General features: G+C 40.4%; 1 protein-coding gene across 5 annotated transcripts in view; it reads right to left on the reverse strand.

Annotated features, from left to right (window-relative positions):
* Sply (Sphingosine-1-phosphate lyase) overlaps window positions 1-20,947 on the reverse strand; it is a 485,520-nt gene that overhangs the window by 120,178 nt on the left and 344,395 nt on the right. For all 5 annotated transcript variants that reach the window (XM_090378845.1, XM_090378847.1, XM_090378846.1 and 2 more), the window contains one exon: window positions 5,161-5,281. In XM_090378845.1, coding sequence (XP_090234971.1) covers window positions 5,161-5,281 — 121 coding nt within the window. The remainder of the gene's footprint in view (window positions 1-5,160; window positions 5,282-20,947) is intronic.

Raw genomic sequence — 20,947 nt, forward strand, 5'->3', positions numbered from 1 at the left:
CTGACTCAAATGTGCACGAGCCAAAGCACGGTGTAGCGTGTTTTGGTTCATGCACGTTTTAAGGCTATTAGATTGACAGTGGCAGGATATTGGTGGAATATCCTCCAAGCTTTGTTTTGAACCTTTTTTGCTGCTGTGCATTGTGAATTCCACCATGGTTTTGGAAAAGGTGGAAACCGGCAGATGTTTTCGGAATGGTATTGGCAGCTGTATGGATGATATTTTCTGTGATGTACATGACTGCATCATTGACAGGCTCCTGACTGACTGCATTAAGGTCAGCCTGATCAGTCTTTTACCGTGGTAACCCGAAGGGAAGACACTGTCTCCCGCTGTGTAAGCAAGTTATTACAGGGAAGTGATCACTTCCATCTGGATTCTCCTCCACTTCCAAGTCATTGAAGGGAGTAGAGAAGAGGAGCAGATAGAAAGATCAATGGCAGAAAAACGTATGGGTAGGCATGTGGAAGAATGCATTGGTTCCCACATTTATAAGGGAGAAGTCATTGTCATTTAGCATATGTTCTATGACCCGTCCCCTTCCAATTTTGCTAGCATTACCCCACAGGGTAGCATGTCCATTAAAATCCCCGAGAAGTAAGAAAGGGAGAGGCAACTGCGTTAAAAGATCATCAAGGTCTTCCTGGGAGATGTCAGTCCTAGGTGGCAAATAAATAGAGCAGACAATTAATAAAAATCCAACAGTAAGGCGAATTGCAACAGCCTCTATGCTGGTTGTAAGTAACAAGGGCTGAACTGGGGTCTGGTTGCCCACAAGGATAGCCACTCCTCCACGAGCAGGACCATCCGCAATTCTGCCCTTACGAAAAATTGTGATGTTATGCATGGTGGGGTCATCATTTGCCTTTAGATAAGTCTCCTGCAAGCAAAAGCAAACTGGCTTGTGTTTTGCAGGAGGGCCTTGATGTCATCAGTATTTTGCCGGAAGCACGACAATTCCATTGTAGGAATTTAGCCATTATTTTGGCTCGGTGGGTCCATCAGGTGGCTTCCAAGGTGCTGAGGGCTTACTTTTGCCAGTCTTCGATTTATCTTTTTTGGGGAAGTATGTACACTGTCTATACTTCCCCAAAAATGTAAATGTAAATCCTCACTGGCAGTTTAGATAGTCTGCCTTGATGGAACTCGGTGGCCGTGGGGTGTTGAATATGAAGATAAGAACTCGGGTAGGGATGAGACTCCCATCCTTTCGTATCGATATTCTCTTGACAGCTGTCACTCCTTGGTCTTTCAATTCAGAGCAGATCTCTTCTTCAGAGACACAAAGAAGGTACCACTCTGATACAACACCTCGTGAAGAATTCAGAGTTTTGTGGGGGGTTATGGTGTTAGGTATTCCCCCTATGGATGTAGAGTTCAGGATTTTTGCCGCTTGTTTTGCACTGGAAGCTTTGAGCAAAAGGTCGCCAAGGATTTTGGTGATCCTGCCAACCCTTCTAATCTTTCTCGATAAAGAAGGGTAACATCTTTCCGGTTGACTGCTCTCTGGTGGAATGGAGAATGAGGAAGAGTGGCATCACTGATGGTGGTGTGTCCTCAGTTCTGGCTCTTTTTATGGAGGTGTTTTCCGTGCTATCATTTCGATTAGGTAGAGGTCTTTTGGGGCCCCAGAAGAAAGAGGATTTAAGTTACTCATAGGAGTAAAATAAAAATTTCAGATGCCCTTAAATACCTCACCCACCACGGAGCTTTATGAGGGGATGCCCACTCATGAACTAGCAGGTATTGTTTACACGAATGGGACACCAAGTTTGCTCAGGAGCATCATACCCACGTTTCCAATAAGCCTTGATCCTGTCCCCAGGACCAAAGGGAGGGAGACTTATTGGAATGCAGTTGACCCTAGCAGTAAGAACCACCCACCAATTGATCCGAGTAGGACTAGTTCGGGACCACCTGTCTTGTCGAAGCAGGAGCCGAAGTGGTGTAGTAAGGCTGGGCCCCCTCAACCACCAGTATCCCCCTTTCTGAGTTTCCATGGGTGGTGGAGCACGGCTGGACACACTGGATTCCAACAATGTAACCCTGGAACCAAGGTATGGGCATTAGATCCCAGTGATGCTAATCTGGAAGACCAGCAGCATCACTGGCGCTCACGTTGAGGAGAATGCTTTGGATTAGGCATGTTTAAAGGCTATTAGATTGGCCATGGTAGGATATTGCCAGAATATTCCCCCAGTTTTGTTTTGAGGCTTTTTTTTTTTTTTTTTTTTTGCACCTTTGCATTTTACATTCCAAAGTGATTTGAAAAATAGTGGAAACCAGGCAGATGTTTTTGGAAAGGCAGTTACAACTTCATGAACAAAATTTTCTATGATGTACATCACTGCATCATTGATAGGCTTTTGACTGACTAGTAGCGATGTTAAAGTCTGCCAGATGTTGAAAGGCATTCCCAGTCAGGCTGATCAATCTTCCACTTCAGTAACCTAAAAGGAAGTAACAGCCTTCCACTAAATAGGGTGGTTACTAGAGAAAAGTGATATTCCATATGGGTTTCCCTTCACATCCCAAGTAAGAGAAGGAATGAGAAAAATAGAAAATCAATTGCAGAAAACGTATGGGTTGGCAAGTGGAAGGTGGTGCATTTAGAAGAGAAATCACTGTTAGTGAGCATATGCTCTTATGATACATCCTCTTGCATTAACATCAGCATCATCCCCACATGGTGTTATGTCTACTGAATTCCTGGTCAAGGGGACCAGTGTCATAAACCAGTTGATTCCTACACATAATTTGTAGGATATGGACTGGTCTGTGATTAAATGTTTAATAGCAGAGGACTGCAATTAAGCACTATTAAACTGAAAGCTGCTCCTTTGAACTTGGTGTTCAATTCAAAATGTAAAAGAGGTATGGTTGCCCACAAGGATCATGACTCCCCATCCTTACTCACAGTAGTAAAGTTCTGCAGCATGGGGTTCATCATGTTTTGCCTTTATGTTTCTTGCAAACAGAAGCAAAACAGGTTCATGTTTATCCAGGAATGTTTTAACATGCTTAATACTCATATTTGGTTGGGATCCACAATTCTAATATGAGAACTGAATTGCTATTACTTGAGTTTAGTGGATCTGTTAGTTGATTAGGTTTTGACTTACCCAGTTTAGTTTCAATTCTGTTTTTAGTAAATAGAGAATGGTTAGTATTCATATCTTGCTCAGGAGAAAGATCCAAAATAGTATCATTTACATTTTTCCTTTCTTTATTTACTTCTATTGCATCATGTGTCCCACTAATAATTAAACTTAGTGAGGGTGAATTTTCTTGCCCTTGAAATCAGGATGTATGTTAACTGTTGCAATTCAATCACACTAGTCTGGGATGGAGCATTCCTTGGTGTCATGCCCCTTATCTCCATTACGAGCACAAGCAGTAGAACCATGACATGCCACCAGAGGGTGTCTATATTTTTGACACCGAAAACATCATGATGGATTAAGGATGTAGAGCCTTATGGAATGGTTCAGATATCTGCCTTGATGGAACGGGATGGCCGAGGCATGTTAATTGTAAGGATAAGGTCCCAGTTCAAACAATGTTCCTCTCCTTATGCATGGGTATCCTCAAAACAGCTGTGACGCCTTAGTCTTGCATTTCAGACCATATCCACTCAACAGTTATGCCATGTGATGTATTAAGTATTCTGTGTGGCATTAATTTAATTAGAATACCTCCAAGAGATGCTTCTTAGAGGAGCAATTCCAGATATTGTACTGATAAATTTTCTACTAAAGGGTTGCCCAACCTAAGTCATTTTACCAACCTCAGAAAAACTTGACTACCCCCTCAAGACCCTTCTGAATAAAGAAAGATGATAGTTTACCAATATCCTTTTCTCCTGTTGAATGTTCAATAAGAAAATGCAGTACAGGAATTAGTGCAGCTATTGTTAGGCATTTCTTATTGTTTGTATTTAATTCAATTTCCTTTCCTGTTCAGGTAGGGACTTGGTAGAGGTAGATATATTAAAATTACTCACATCAGTAGAAAAAAAAATTGGTATCTTTAAGGGGAAGCTCACTCATGCACTAGCAGGTATTGAATACAGAAGTGGGATGCCAGAGTTAACTAGATACTATACACATACATCCAACAGGTCTTGACTCTGCCCAAGAACCAAAGGAAAGGAGACCTATTGGAATACAGTTGACTAGCAAGTAGACTTGCCAGCCATTGATCCTGATCAGTAAACTCAGGACCTCTAGTCTTTCCTGAGGCTTGGTTTGGTTTTTTTTTTTTTACGGAGCATTAGTAACTAAGGCCATATTGCTCCGGGAATATGCGGTGGTCATTCCCTGACCTTTCCGCATCCTCCATATTTCTTTCCTGAGGCAGGGACTGAAGTATGTATTAAAGCCAAACCCCTAAACCACCAGTTACCCCTTTCTGGTAAGTTCATATTGTTGCTTTCATAGCAAACATGCTGGATTCTAACGATTTAGCACCTAAAACCTGAACAGAGAGAGAGAGAGAGAGAGAGAGAGAGAGAGAGAGAGAGAGAGAGAGAGAGAGAGAGAGATGCAGAGTTCTCTGCAGAAGAATTTAAAGTCCAGCTTCCCTATTAGTTATTTTGTAGGATTGCTTCATTTTGTCAGTGAATTAATCTTTCTCTCTCAGCTGTCTACCCTCCTCACAATTCTGACTGTCATATGCCATTAGTGGAGGTATGGGTGTTGGATCCCAGTGATGCTAATCTGAAAACTCAGCAGCATCACTGGGAGGTCTCCTCGCACCATGTATGTAATGAGGAGTCCCCCCCCCTCCTCCAGTGATAATGGGAAATTAGTACTAGATGGGCTGTTGTTCAAGGTTTAGACCTAAATGGATCCCCCTGTCCTCCTGGGGGTCGATTTAGTTCTACACCTTGAACAACAGGAGGTGCTCAATATCCAGACACTTTTATACTTAATCCAAATTTGCAGCTTTTCCTCAACATTGTTCTATATTGGTTAAGTAAATCCTCAGGTCATCTTAATATCATTAGTGCCAACATATACAAGGGTATCACCTTTTTGTGCCCTTAAAAGATTGAGTCATTTATTCAGGCAGTTAAAGAGAGTCAGCACAAGCATCTCAGAAAAAACACTGTGTGTGTACACATACATATTAAAAACAATTAAAGTATATTTCTCTCACCTCCTAAATTTGGAGAAGCATACACCCCTCCAGGCCAATCAGGAAACACTGAAAACTGACAGTGCAGGAAGATTTTACTGCGGTACATAATGACAGATGATCCTTTTGGTGCATAGCCATACTATGGAAAGAAAGTGGAGTTTGTGACTGAAAATAGAAGGGCTAAAACAGGAAGGGTTAAAGTTTATTTTTAGAGAAAATTTTAAATTATCATCACTAAATGAAATTTATTTATTATTTAATTTGTCGTACTATGCACTTAATTTCAAATTGCTAACCTCAGCCTTTGTATTGTTTTTGAACAGTATTCTAACTTCCTCATGGAAAACTAGTACATTTTTGCTTTAAAACCACTTTGCTCACCCAAATGTACCTTTCAGTACTTCTCAAGAAAAGTTGCCTTGGGAAAAATACCACTATATTCAAAATTCTAGAACTCGATGAGCATGTGGTCACTGAGTTCTTGAATTTTGAATACAGTGGTGTTTTTCCCAGAGGCCTATGAGCTTTTTCTTATCTAAGACCATATTAAATTATAAAATAACCCTGCACATTTCAGTAACCTGTAGTTACCCATTTGGTGAAAATTTTTTACACATTACGAAAGCCATTCTTGAAAATATAATCAAAAGTTTTTTTGCACAAACCAATATAAATTCACAGGTCTGGCTGTGTAACAAGAGTATGTTAGAAGCCAGTGTGGGTTGGTTTGATTTTTTGTGGCACAATAACAGCAAGGTGCACCATGAAAAAGTTAAAATTCAAAAAAGATGAGACTGGCAACCTTTAAAAAGGTTACCTCATCAAAAGTACACATATATATACACACATAAATTAATGGGTGACATGGAAGCCTATGATAATATATAAGCTGGTCTGTAAACAAGTCACAAAGGAGATTAGGCAGGCAAAGGCAGATCATGAGAAATCCTTGGCAAAGGATGCAAAGAAAAACAGAAAAGAATTCTTTACCTATGTAAACTCTAGAAGGAAAGGGGAGAATCAGATTGGTCCACTGGATACTGATGGTTCAACTGGTGACGATCCTGTTCAGGTGGCTAACAAACAAAACGGGTATTCTGCATCTACATTCACACATGAGGAGTTATTCAGGAAGGGGAATGCCAGAGGTGAAGTAAACAGTGAGTTAGATGATTTTGTAATAACTGAGAGGAAAATTGTTGAGGATAAACATAAAAAAGGCACCCAGGGTGGATGGGATCTATCCACTTATATTAAAGGAGGCAACAAAGGAAGTAAGCAAACCCTTAGCCATAATTATGGGAGCTTCTTTGGACTCAGGGGAGGTACCCATAGACTGGAGATGTGGAATTGTGACCCCAATTCCCAAAGGAGGATCAAAGGCTGAAAAAGTAATTATAGACCAGTGAGTTTAACTTCTGTTCCAGGAAAAATTAAAGGAGGCACTGGTTAAAGAAGCACTGCAAGATCATCTAGACAAAACTTCAGTAATAGCTCGGACAAAGCATAGTTTTGTTAAGGGGAAGTCTTGCCTGACCAACTTGATTGGATACTATGATGCAGTCGCAAAAGAACTGGATGCAGGGAATAACTTTGATATTATATATTTGGATCTTAAAAAGGCTTTTGATACTGTTGCACATGGAAGACTACTGCACAAATTGGAGCAGTGTGGCATTGGAGTCAAATTGCTGCTATGGATAAAGGGATGGTTGAGGGGGAGACGACAGAGAGTGGTAATCAATGGACACTGCTCATTGTGGACTAATGTTATTAGTGGAGTCCTCAGGATTCAGTGTTGGGTCCATTGTTGTTTTCTGTATTTATAAATGATAATGATGATGGTATATCAAGCTTAATGTCCAAGTTTGCAGATGATATAAAGGTTGGCAGGGTTGTTAAGGACACTGCTGACAGTGTGCTGCTGCAACAGGATCTGGAAAGGTTGAGCAGATGAGCTGAGAGGTGGCAAATGAACTTTAACATTGACAAATGTAAAGTACTACATATCGGAAAGAGTAACCCAAGAGAAGCTTATCAACTCTGTGGTACTACACCGACAGTGGTAGAAAATGAAAAGGACCTGGGGGTAATTGTGCAGGCATATATGAAGTTTTCTGAGCAGTGCAGATGGTCTGCAAGAATAGCTCATGGTGTCTTGTCAATGATATACAGGAATTTTTCTAGCAGGGATATAAGGGGGTGATTATTCCCTTGTATAAGGAAATGGTCAGGCCACACCTTGAGTACTGTATACAGGTCTGGAGGCCTCATTTCAAGAAGGATGTAGAGCTACTGGAACGAGTACAGAGAAGGGCAACAAGATTAGTGAATGGAACAAAGGGTTGCTCTTAGAAAGAAAGGCTTAAGTTTTGCAAATTACAGTGTCTGGAGACTAGGCACCGGCAAGGTGATCTAATAGAGGTGTATAAAGCCTTAAATGGTTTGAGAATGCTCAATGCTGATCGGATTCTTCCTCTTGCTCAGAATAATCACCTGAGAGGACATAAATTCAAATTGAGAAAAGACAGATGTGCAGAAATTTGCCTTTAGCCAGCGGGTAGTTGGTTGGTGGAACAGACTTCCATCAATTGTTGTGGAAGTTGATAGCCTAAATAAATTTAAGGCTCAGCTGGACAGGTATTTCGAACGAACAGAGGGAAGTGGTTTTTTTTTTTTTTTTTTTTGGCTGATGCTACATTAGCATTAGCATTAGTAGAGGCATTTGATGCAAGAAAGCAAGCTTATGCAGCATCAGCCAAAAAAAAAAAAAAAAACCCCACTTCCACTTCACCCCTCTATTCTTTCAAAATACCTGTCCAGCTGAGCCTTAAACTTATTTAGGCTATCAACCTCCACCACAAGGGATGGAAGTCTGTTCCACAAACCAACCACCCGCTGGCTAAAGGCAAATTTCTGCACGTCTATCCTACATCTGTCTTTCCTCAATTTGAATTTATGCCCTCTCAGGTGATTTTTCTGAGCTAGAGGAAGAATCCCATCAGCATTGAGCATGCTTAAACCATTCAAGGCTTTATACACTTCTATCAGATCACCTCGCTGGTGCCTAGTCTCCAGACACTGTAATTTGCAAAACTTAAGCCTTTCTTCGTAAGAGCACCCCTTTGTTCCATTCACTAATCTTGTTGCCCTTCTCTGTACTCGTTCCAGCAGCTCTACATCCTTCTTGAAATGAGGCCTCCAGACCTGTATACAGTACTCTAGGTGTGGCCTGACCATCGCCTTATACAATGGAATAATCACCTCCTTATCCCTGCTGGAAAAATTCCTGTATATCATTGACAATACTCCATGAGCTACTCTTGCAGCCCGTCTGCACTGCTCAGAGAACTTCATATCTGCCTGCACAACCACCCCCAAGTCCCTTTCATTCTCTACCACTGTCAGTGTAGTACCACAGAGTTGATACGTTGCTCTGGGGTTGCTGTTTCCCATGTGTAGTACTTTACATTTGTCAATGTTAAACTTCATTTGCCACCTCTCAGCCCAACTGCTCAACCTTTCAAGATCCGGGTGCAGCAGCATAGTGTCAGTAGTGTCCTTGACAACCCTACCAACCTTTGTATCGTCTGCAAACTTGGACATTAAGCCCGATATACCATCATCAATATCATTTATAAATACAGAAAACAATAATGGACCCAACACTGAGCCCTGAGGGACTCCACTAATAACATCAGTCCACGATGAGCAGTGTCCATTGATTACCACTCTCTGTCTTCTCCCCATAGCAGCAATTTGCCTCCAATGTCACACTGCTCCAATTTGTGTAGCAGTCTTCCATGTGCAACAGTATCAAAAGCCTTTCTAAGATCCAAGTATATAATATCAAAGTTATTCCCTGCATCCAGTTCTTTTGTGACTGCATCATAGTATCCAATCAAGTTGGTCAGGCAAGACTTCCCCTTAACAAAACCATGCTGTGTCTGAGCTATAACTGAAGTCTTGTCTAAATGATCCTGCAGTGCTTCTTTAACCAGTGCCTCCATTAATTTTCCAGGAACAGAAGTTAAGCTCACAGGTCTATAATTACTTGTGTCAGCCTTTGATCCTCCTTTGTGAATTGGGGTCACATTTGCACATTTCCAGTCTATGGGTACCTCCCCTGAGTCCAAGGAAGCTCTCATAATTATGGCTAAGGGTTTGCTTACTTCCTTTGCTGCCTCCTTTAATATAACTGGATAGATCCCATCCACCCCGGGTGCCTTTGTGTTTATCTTCAACAGTTTCTCCACCACTTTACTCCCAGGTATTTCAAGATTCTGTAGCTTACTGCTAGAGTTGAATACACCCTGGCATTCCCCTCGCTGAATAACTCCTCATGTGTGAATGTCGATGCAAAATATTCATTTAGTTTGTTAGCTACCTGAGCAGGATCATCAATAGTTGACCCATCAATATCAAGTGGACCAATCTGATTCATCCCCTTCCTTCTAGAGTTTACATAAGTAAAGAACTCTTTGCTGTTTTTCTTTGCATCCCTTGCCAAGGATTTCTCGTAATCTGCCTTCGCCTGCCTAACCTCCTTTGTAACTTGGTTGCATATCAACTTGTATCTATCATAGGCTTCTGTGTCATGTGTTAATTTGTATGTATCCCATGCATTTTTCTTCTCTGCCATATGCCTCATTAGTTCATCTGACATCCATTTTGGCCTAAACCTTGAACAATATTTCTTAGTTGGTATGTAAAGCCTAGTAGCTTCCAAGATAAGTTCTTTGAATGCTTCCCATTTTGAATTTGCTGTTGGTAACATCATCAGTTGGTCCCACTGTATAGAATTTAAATACTGTCTCAGTCCATCGTAGTCGCCTTTACGGAAGCAATAACCCTTCCCTTTACCCCTAATGGTAGTTACCTCTTTGAGTAAATCCCACTTCAGCACACTGTGATCACTGCCACCTAGTGGTTCATTTATCTGTAGATTCTTAATGCATGAAGAATCACTGCTGATAATCAAATCAAGAGTATTATCCCTCTAGTTGCCTCCCGAACATGCTGATGTAGAAAACAATCATCCAATAAATCCACAAAAGCCCTGCTAGTGTGTGAGTAACTAGCCCCCAAATTCCAGTCAATATCTGGGAAATTAAAATCTCCCATTATAAGACACTCTGATTTACTGGCCCACTCTATTTCCCTGTACAGTTCCTTATTATACTCATCAGAGTCATTAGGCCTATAGCACACTCCTACTCTCAATTTTGATCTCCCAATGTTTATGTCACACCAAACTGACTCCACACTGCACTGTCCAGCGATGTCGACTGGCTTCACTTCCTTGGTTTTTATGCGTTTCTTAACTAATAGCATAACCCCTCCCCCCTTCCTATCCTGTCTATCCTTTCTGTAGATGTTGTACTCCCCAAATTGCAGTTCTGCATCCCTTATATCTGTGTGACACCACGTCTCTGATATCCCAACAATATCTGCCTTCGATGTTTTGAGCAATACCTCAAATTCATCAAATTTATTTACTAAACTCCTAGCATTGGTGTACACGCAAGTATACCTGCACCTGTTTCTATTCTTAGTTACCCTAACACAACCCATGTGTTTACTTGTACCGCAATGGCTCCCAGCAGTCTCTGAAATACCATGCATCTTGTTTTTCAGGCTTCTGCTCATTCTAATAGAAGCAGTGCAAGAACCTCTTTCACCTCTGCCAGTGGCTACTGTCAATCTATTGGTCTTTGTCTCCCCCCAAGCTTGCTTTCTTGCATCATATGGCTCTGCTAAATATCAATGAATAAAAATCAGTATATGGTTAAAAGTAAATTATATACTGTATTTCATATCAGTTTATTTATCTATTAATCTTTTGTAAAATAATAAGAGGAGTTTACCTCAATATAGTACGTAGAACACTTCCGTATGATACTCTCCAGAAATTAAAACGAAAAAATCGAAAACTTACATTAGATTAAAAAGTAAATAAATAAAAACCAACTTAACAATTTAAATCAATTTAACACAATTAAAAATCAATTTAACACAATTAAAAATCAATTTAATGCAATTAAAAATTAAAAAAACTTTTTCTTTTTTCTTTTTAATTGCGTTAAATTGATTTTTAATTGTGTTAAATTGGTTTTCAATTATTTATTTTTTACTCTAATGTAAGTTTTCAATTTTTTTGTTTTAATTTCTGCAGAGTATATCATACTGTTTATTTATTTTATGTGAACCCCAAACACGAGAGGTATTAGAACCTACAGTACTTAGTACCATGCTTGGGTTGTAGGTTGAGAAGACGAAAGAAGATATTTGTTGACATTGGACTTGAACTTCTGTAGATTGTAATTTTCTGGAAATATGTATGAAGGAAGGTTGTTCCAGAAAACGGCAGTTGAATGAATAAATGAGGAAGATGAAAAGTTGGTTCTGTGGGTTTGAAGTTGGACAGTAAATGGATGTTGGCTGGTGGCGGCACGTGTTCAGACTGTTTTGAAAGAGAGAGAGGGAATTATAGAATCCAATTCAGAAGAAAAGTGCCCATGGAAGTATCTGTAGAAGAGGCATGCAGCAGAAACAGTACGTCTATGAGAAAGCGAGTGGAGAGACTCTGTTAGAGATGAATCATTAATTAACCTAACTGCCCTCTTCTGAATGGAATCAAGAAGCCTGAGTTTTGGGGGCACCATCCCAGATGTGGGAACAATATTCCATGGCAGGGCGGATTTGCGATTTATACAGAGTGAGCAGTTGTTTGGAAGAAAAGTAAAGGCGAGAGCGAAAACCAAGTTTTTTACATGCAGAGGAAGCAATATTTGTAATGTGCTTGTGCCAAGAGAGATTAAAGTAAGGGTAATCCCCAAAAGAGATATATCATTTTGCCTAGAAATCGGAGTATCACTAAAGATAAGCATAGGAACAGAAGAATCCTTTTTGCGAGATATGAGACAAGACTGAGTTTTAGAAGGGTTGAAATCAACTAAGTTGTCTTTGCCGCACTGGAGAATTACCTGAAGATCGGCATTTAAGGAATTGGTAGCAGATTTTCGAGAAGCTGAAGCTGATTGAGCAGGACAAGGTTTCTCAAAATGGAAAGTGGAATGCAATGTGCTATCATCGGCAAAACTATGGATAGGATTTCCAGTCAATGGAAGAAGGTCATTAATATACAAGAGGAAAAGAGTGGGGGAAAGAACTGAACCTTGGGGGACACCAGCACTAGTAGAGAAGCTGGACGACAGAGAGCCATCTACCATCACCCTCAGTGAGCAATCAGAGAGAAAACTGGATAACCAATTACTAAAAACAGTTGGCAAACCATAAGATGGAAGCTTGTTTAAATGACCTTTATGCCAAACACGATCAAAAGCCTTTGAGATGTCAAGAGCAACTACTTGTGTTTCACCAAACCTTTCCATTGAATTAGTCCATATATGGGTAACATAAGCTAGAATATCACCAGTGGATCGACACTGACGGAATCCATACTGGCGATCGTTGATCAGACGGAAGGTTTCTAGGTAGTTTAAGAGTTCGTGGTTAATTGATTTCTCCATTACTTTAGAAACAGTAGAAGTAATTGCAATGGGACGATAATTGGATGGGAGGGATTTGTTACACTTTTTAGGAACTGGCTGAATATGGACAAATTTCCAAGCAGAAGGAAAAACACCTTTGGAATAAGAAAGTGAAAAAAGGTGGCAAAGAATAGGAGTAAGTTCACGAGCACAGGTTTTGAGAACAAGTGGAGAAATACCATCAGGACCTGGAGCTACCATCAGTACGTAGAATACTTCAGTATTCTACGTACTATATTGAGGTAAACTCCTCTTATTATTTTACAAATATTAATATCAACATTAAACGTATTGAGTATTACAGCTCTGATTCATACTATCTAATATCTATTAATCGGATATGTGAAAACAGGCCTAAGTACTGAGGATCAATGTTGGAGAAACAATGTTGCATCATCGATTAATATATTAATCGATTTTAAAAATTGCTTACACATTGTCATTGTCATTTAAGATCTGACTGAGTGCATATGACTCAGTCAGATGAGTAAAAGCAGTAAAATGAGCATTTTTAAAACTGGTACAATCAGTTAAAATATGTTGAACGGATAAAATGGTGTCGCATTGCTAGCACATAGGAGTGTCATCAGCCCTCAGCAGAAAGGAGTGTGTCAAATGACTGTGTCCTATGCGGAGCCGATCAAGAATAACTTCCATTTATGATCACATACTTAATCTGATATAATTTGTTTGTAACCAGGCGATGCCACAAATCCTGCCACTGAGAATGTAACTTACTATGGATTACTTGTCTGTAGTCTGTATATTGGACCGACAGGTCAAGATTATCCGTCAGGGCTGCTAATTTGGCTGCAGTGTCAGCCAAATTGAACACTGGGATCCCCTGCATAGAGGTTGTATATTATTTGCTGAATAATATACAATCTCTGATAAGGTTGGATGATTGGTGTGTGACATCGATGATAAAGCCAGTAGTACACTCACTGAATCGGCATATACAATACACCGTTGGAATTGATGATTTTTACGTGGTCTAGAGCTAACTAAATATCATGCAGCTCTGCAGTATATACGCTGCACTCGGGGAGGGGGGGGGAGTATCTACTCAGATATAGTATTAGCGGGAAAACCAGCAGATCCCACACACAATTCCGACTTTGAGCTGTCTTGTAAACTGGCAAGAAATAATAGTACTAATAGTAATCATGACATGTGACGCAAGTAAGCAAGCATATGAGCTTATGTAGCATCAGCCAAAAAAAAAAAAAAAAAAATAATAAAATAAAATAAATTCACACAACCATTCCCTCTAAATGTTTGTCCAGTTCCTCCTTAAATTTATATAACCTATCAACTTCCACGACAGATGGAAGTTTGTTCCAGCAATTAACCACCCACTGGCTAAAGGCAAATTTCCGCACATCTATTCTACAGCTGTCTTTCCTCAATTTAAATTTATGCCCCCTTATGTTCGCAATCTGAACAAGTGGAACAATCCCATCAGAATTCAGCATGCTCAACCCATTCCAGTCATTATCAGATTACTTTGCAGGTGCCTAGTCTCCAGCTGCTGCAATTTGCAGAACATAAGCCTCTCTTGGTAAGAGGACCAATTCATTCCACTTACCAATCTTGTTGCCCTTCTCTGTTCACGCTCGAGCAAATCTACATCCTTCCTAAAATGAAGCCTCCAAACCTGTACACAGCACTCAAGGTGTGGCCTGACCATTGCCTTATACAGAGGGACAACATCACCTTTTCCTTGCTAGCAAAATTCCTGTATATCATTGACAAAACCAACCCCATGACCTGCTCTTGCAGCCTATCTGCATTGTTCAGAAAACTTCATATCTGACTGCACAATTACTCCCAGGTCCTTTTCATTTTTTACCACACTAAGTATAGTACCACAGAGTTGGTACGTTCCTCTGGGGTTACTTCTATCCATATGCAGTACTTTGCATTTGTCACTGTTAAACTTCAGTTGCCACTTCTCAGCCCATCTTCCCAAATTTTCTAGATCCTGTTGCAATAGTACACTGCCATTAACAACCCTGACAACATTTGTATCATCTGCAAACTTCGACACTAAGCCTGATATACCTTCGTCAATATCATTGATAAATATACAAAACAACAGTGGACCCAACACTGAACCCTGTGCGACTCCACTAATAACTGCTCTTCGTGGACTAATGTCCACGAAGAGCAGCACCCATTGATTACCACCCTCTGTCTTCTCCCACTCAACCATCCTTTTATCCATTGTAGCAACTTACCCTTAATACCACTCTGCTCCAATTTGTACAGTAGTCTTCCATGCACAACAGTATCAAAAGCTTTCCTGAAATCCAAGTATATGATATCGAAAGAATTTTTTGCATCCAGTTCCTTTGCAACCACATCATAATATCCAATCAAATTTATTAGACAAGACTTTCCCTTAACAAACCCACGTGTCTGAATTATTGCTTCAGTCTTGTCTAGATGATCCTGCAATGCATCTTTAACCAGTGACTCCATTATTTTACCTGGAACAGAAGTTAAACTAACTGTTCTGTAATTACTCAGTCACCCTTCGACCCCCCCTCCTTTGTGAATTGGGGATACATTTGCACATCTCCAGTCCGTGTGAACCTCACTTGAGTCCAAGGATGCTCTCATAATTATGGCTAAGGGTTTGTTTAGTTCCTTTGCTGCCTCCTTTAATATAACTGGATAGATCCCATCCACCCCAGGTGCCTTTCTTATGTTTAACTTCAACAATTTCTCTGCCACTTTGCTCTCAGTTATTACAAAATCATTAAGCACCCTGCTACAATTTGATAACCTTCTGCCATTCTCAAACCTTAATAATTCCTCATGTGTGAATCTAGACGCAAAATACTCATTCAGTTTGTTTGCTATCTGAACAGGATCATCAACAGTCGAACCATCGATATCAAGTGGACCAATCTGATTCATCCCCTTCCTTTTAGCATTTATATAAGTAAAGAAATCCTTGTTGTTTTTCTTAGCATACTTTGCCAAATATTTCTCGTAATCTGCCTTCGCCTGCCTAACCTCCTATGTGACTTGATTACAGACTAGTTTATATCTGCCATAGGCTTCTGTGTCGCCTGATAATTTATATGCATCCCATGCATTTTTATTCTCTGCCACAAGTCTCATTAGTTCATTTGACAACCATTTGGCCTAAACCTGGTAAAATATTTCTTAATAGGCATGAAATGTTTAGTAGGTTCCACGATTAATTCCTTGAATGCTTCCCACTTAGAATTTGCTGTTGGTAACATCATCAGTTGGTCCCACTGTACAGAATTTAAAAACTGCCTGAGACCATTGTAGTCACCTTCCACCCTGGCATGTTCAGCATGCCAGGGTGGAAGGGACTGATTTGGTTATTGAGCAACCTTGTCTACCATGACGTTAAGCTCATTGAGTAGCTCTTGAACATGAATGCAGAATGGACGATTAGCAGTCTGACATGTGTTATAAAGATTTTCCCAACGTGGCTCAAAAACGGTGTCCATGTGGGGGTGATTTGGCAGGGATTTCAGCTTAAAGGCATATTGTAAAGACATATCCTTTCATCAAAGCGACATGGATAGTTCATTTTCTTCAACATACAGACTTTGCACCAGAGATGTTCTGAATGCATCAGTATCAATACAAATGCCCTGATGGTGGATGGGCTCAAGCCAATGTAGTGTGCTATTTCTGGTAGATGCATATACCCAAGGCCCATAATCTAATTATCTAATTTTGAGTGTACATGTGCACTGTACAGACGGAGTAGAGCGCATCTGTCCGTGCCCCATGAGGAAGACGAGAGAGACTGGAGAATGTTAAGCCCTCTCATGCACTTTTTTTGTTCGTAGCTGACGAATGTCAGCTTTTGTCAAATTCAAGTCCTGGGAATTTCGTTTTCACGGATAAGGTACCATAAGGGATGGTACCTTATCCAAGTCATAATTCAGGTTCAGGGTGGAGGTTATGTTTACAACAAAAATGGATGCAAACGGTCTTCTCCGGTGAGAACCTGAAATCATTGGCCATGGCACAGGAGTTAAGAAGGTCAATGGCTTGTTGCAGTTGTCTCTCAATAGTCCTCATATTTCAGGATTGAGAAAATATGCTGAAGTCATTGATGTAGAGCGCACTGTTTATAGTTGGAAGTTGTTCGGTAATGAAGTTTAAGAAGAAATCTTTATTGTACAGTAAAGATACAATATATGCCCACCATGGCGAAAGCATGACACTTAAGACAGATCCTGCGGTACCCCCCTCCTCCACTTGCCAAAAGGGCCAGGAAAGGGTGGATCCTACTCAAACTTGAAAATGACGGTGGGATAAAAATTTTTTAAAAAAGTGAAGGTTCAGGGTGGAGGTTACGAGGTCTGGACCACTTAAACCACGGTTATAAAGGTCTTTTAAAATACCAAATCTCCAAGTTGTGTCATACGCTTTTCCATGTCAAAGAAGATGGACACCAAATCTCGGAGAGATGTTTCCAGTTGAATTAAGTGGTCCAAAGTGGGCCTGTTTCTTTGGAAGCTGCACTGAAAGGAGGCAGAAGGACATTCGATTCTAAGTACCATAAGAAGCATTCACAATTCTCTCCAATATTTTGCAGACAGCTAGTCAGACAATAGGACAATAGTTTTTTGGAGATTTAGGATCCTTTCCTGATTTAGCAAAAGAATGAATAGTTGCCTTGTGCCAGGTGTCTGGAAATTGCTCTTCAAGGAAGATTACGTTGAACAGGAAGAGAAGAAGATCTATGGATTTTGGTGAAAGGTGTTTGAACCTTTCATAATGGATGTCATCTGGTCCAACAGCAGTAGTCTTTGTAAGGGCAAGTGCTGTTTTCAGCTAGTGGATGATAAATAGCTCATTATATGGGAGGAAACTCTTGGATGTAAAATTAAGGGCCTGTTTCTCAGTTTTATACTTAAGGACCAGAAATCCTTCATTTTTCCAGATTTTTCCCCAAACCACCTTAGGGCTGGTTGTCTGGGTAACAGAGGGTGTGAAACGGATCCACTATTCATTTTGACTCTGACAGAGAATGTATCACGCTTTGGCTCATGCACATTTAAAGGCAGAATATCCCCCAAGCTTTATTTTGAGCCTTTTTTGCTACTGTGCATTGTGAATTCCAGTATGATTTGGGAAATGGTGGAAAACGGGTTGATGTTTTCAGAATGTCATTCGCAGATGCTTGGACAATATTTTCTGCGATGTATATGACTGCATCATTGATGGGCTCCTGTCAATGCCAGATGTTGGAAGGCATTTCAGTCAGCCTGATCAATCTTCCACTGCAGTAACCTAAAAGGAAGACATGGTCTCCCACTGTGTAAGGAGGTTATCACAGGGAAGTGATCGCTTGTATGGATTCTCCTCCACTTCCCAAGCGCATGAAGGGAGTAGAGAAGGGGAGTAGACAGAAAGATCAATTGCAAAAAATGTACGGGTAGGCATGTGGAAGAAGGTGTTAGTTCCCACATTCAGAAGGGAAAGGTGATTGTCATGAAGCATATGTTCTATGACTACTCCCCTCCCATTAAATTAGCACTATCCCACAGGGTGTTATGGCCATTAAAATCCCCAAGAAGTAAGAAAGGGGAAAGTCAACTGCATTACAAGATCATCAAGGTCTTCCAGGGAGATGTCAGTCCCAGGCGGCAAATAAATGGACCAAATTGTTAATAAAAATCCTACTACAAGGCAAATTGCAACAGCCTCTATGCTAATTGTAAGTAGCAAGTACCGAGGGGGGGGTCTGGTTGCCCACAAGGGTAGCCACTCCTCCATGAGCAGGACCATCCACAATTCCATCCTTACAAAATACTGTGATGTTACACATGGGTGAGTCATCATTTGCATTTAGTTAAGTCTCCTGCAAGCAACAGCAGACTGGCTTGTGCTTCTTCAGGAGAGCCTTGATGTCATCAGTATTTTGCCGGAATCCACGACAATTCCATTGTAGAAATTTAGCCATTATTTTGGCTTGGTGGGTCCATCAGGCGGCTTCCGATATACTGAGGGCTTACTTTTTTTCAGTCTTGGATTTATCTTTTTTGGGGAAGTATGGGCGCTGTGCTGTGCCCATTTCTTCCTCCACAAAGAGTTCAAAGACTGACTCATCTGGTACCTCCTGCTCAAACTCCATATTTCCTTGGGCACTGGAGGATATCTGGGGCTTCTTAACATTAACTTCATAACTACTGGGGCATTAGTAGAGGCATATGATGCAAGAAAGCAAGCTTACGCAGCATCAGCCAAAAAAAAACAAAAAAACCACACACTCATTTCATCCATCAATTCGTTGCAAATACCTGTCCAGCTCAGCCTTAAATTTATTTAGGCTATCAAACTTCCACAACAAAGGATGGAAGTCTGTTCCACCAACCAATTACCTGCTGGCTAAAGGCAAACTTCCACACATCTATCCTACATCTGTCTTTCCTCAATTTGAATTTATGCCCTCTCAGGTGATTATTCTGAGCAAGAGGAAGAATCCCATCAGCATTGAGCATGCTCAAACCATTCAAGGCTTTATACACCTCAATCAGATCATCTCGCAGGTGCCTAGTCTCCAGACACTGCAATTTGCAAAATATAGGCCTTTCTTCATAAGAGCAACCCTTTGTTCCATTCACTAATCTTGTTGCCCTTCTCTGTATTCGTTCCAACAGCTCTACATCTTTCTTAAAATGAGGCCTCCAGACCTGTATACAGTACTCAAGGTGTGGCCTGACCATTGTCTTATACACAGGGATAATCACCTCCTTATCCCTGCTAGAAAAATTCCTGTATATCATTGACAAAACCCTATAACTTGTCCTGGCAGCCTGTCTGCATTGCTCAGAAAGCTTCATATTTTACTGCACAATTACTTCCAAGTCTTTTTCATTTTCTACCACCTTAAGGGTTTTTGCACCACACAGTTGGAACACTTCTCTGGGGTTACTTCTACCCATATGCAGTACTTCGCATTTGTCAATGTTAAACTTCAGTTGCCACTTCTCAGCTCATCTGCCCAAATTTTCTAGTTCCTGTTGCAGTAGCACACTACCATTACTGTCATTAACAACCCTGCCAACCTTTGTATCATCTGCAAACTTCGACACTAAGCCTGATATACCTTCATCAATATCATTGATAAATATAGTAAACAACAGTGGACTCAACACCAAACCCTGTGGAACTCCACTAATAACATTAGTCCACAAAGAGCAGCACCCATTGATTACAACTCTCTGTCATCTCCCACTCAACCATCCTTTTATCCATTGTAGCAACTTACCCTTAATACCATTTTGCTCCAATTTGTACAGTACTCTTCCATGTGCAAGAGTGTCAAAAGCTTTTCTGAAATCCAGGTATATGATATCAAAATTATTTTTTGCATCGTTCCTTTGTAACCACATCATAATATCCAATCAAATTTGTCAGACAAGACTTTCCCTTAACAAACACATGCTGTGTCTTAATTATTGCTGCAGTCTTGTCTAGATGATCCTGCAATGCATCTTTAACCAATGACTCCATTATTTTACCCGGAACAAAAGTTAAACTAACTGGTCTGTAATTACTCAGGTCACTCTTCGATCTCCCTTTGTGAATTTGGGAGACATTTGCACATCTCCAGTCTGTGAGGATCTCCCCCCTGAGTCCAAGGATGTTCATAATTATGGCAAAGGGTTTGCTTACTTCCTTACCTCCTTTAATATATCTGGATAGATCTCATCTACCTCAGGTGCCTTTCTTATGTTTAACTTCAACAATTTCTCCTCCACTTTGCTCTCAGTTATTAAAAAAAATCATTAAGAACCCTGCTACAATTTGTTAACCTTCTGGCATTTCCAAACCTTAATAACTGTCATATAAGAATGTAGATGCAAAATACTCAATTCAGTTTGTTTGCTATATGAGCAGGATCATTAACAGTCGAACCATCGATATCAGGTGGACCAATCAGATTCATCCCCTTCCTTTTAGTGTTTATATAAGTAAAGATATCCTTGATGTTTCTCTTGGCATTCTTTGCCAAAGATTTCTCGTAATCTGCCATAGACTTGTGTCGCTTGATAATTTATATGCATCCCATGCATTTTTCTTCTCTACCATGAGTCTCATTAGTTTATTTGACAACCATTTAGGCCCAAACCTTGAACAATATTTCTTAATAGGCATGAAACTTTTAGTAGCTTCCATGATTAATTTCTTGAATGCCTCCCACTTAGAATTTGCTGCTGGTAACATCATCAGTTGATCCCACT

Source organism: Mastigoproctus giganteus, chromosome 8, assembly GCF_048544385.1.
Source record: "Mastigoproctus giganteus isolate SK-2022 chromosome 8, ASM4854438v1, whole genome shotgun sequence".
Lineage (NCBI taxonomy): Eukaryota > Metazoa > Arthropoda > Arachnida > Uropygi > Thelyphonidae > Mastigoproctus > Mastigoproctus giganteus.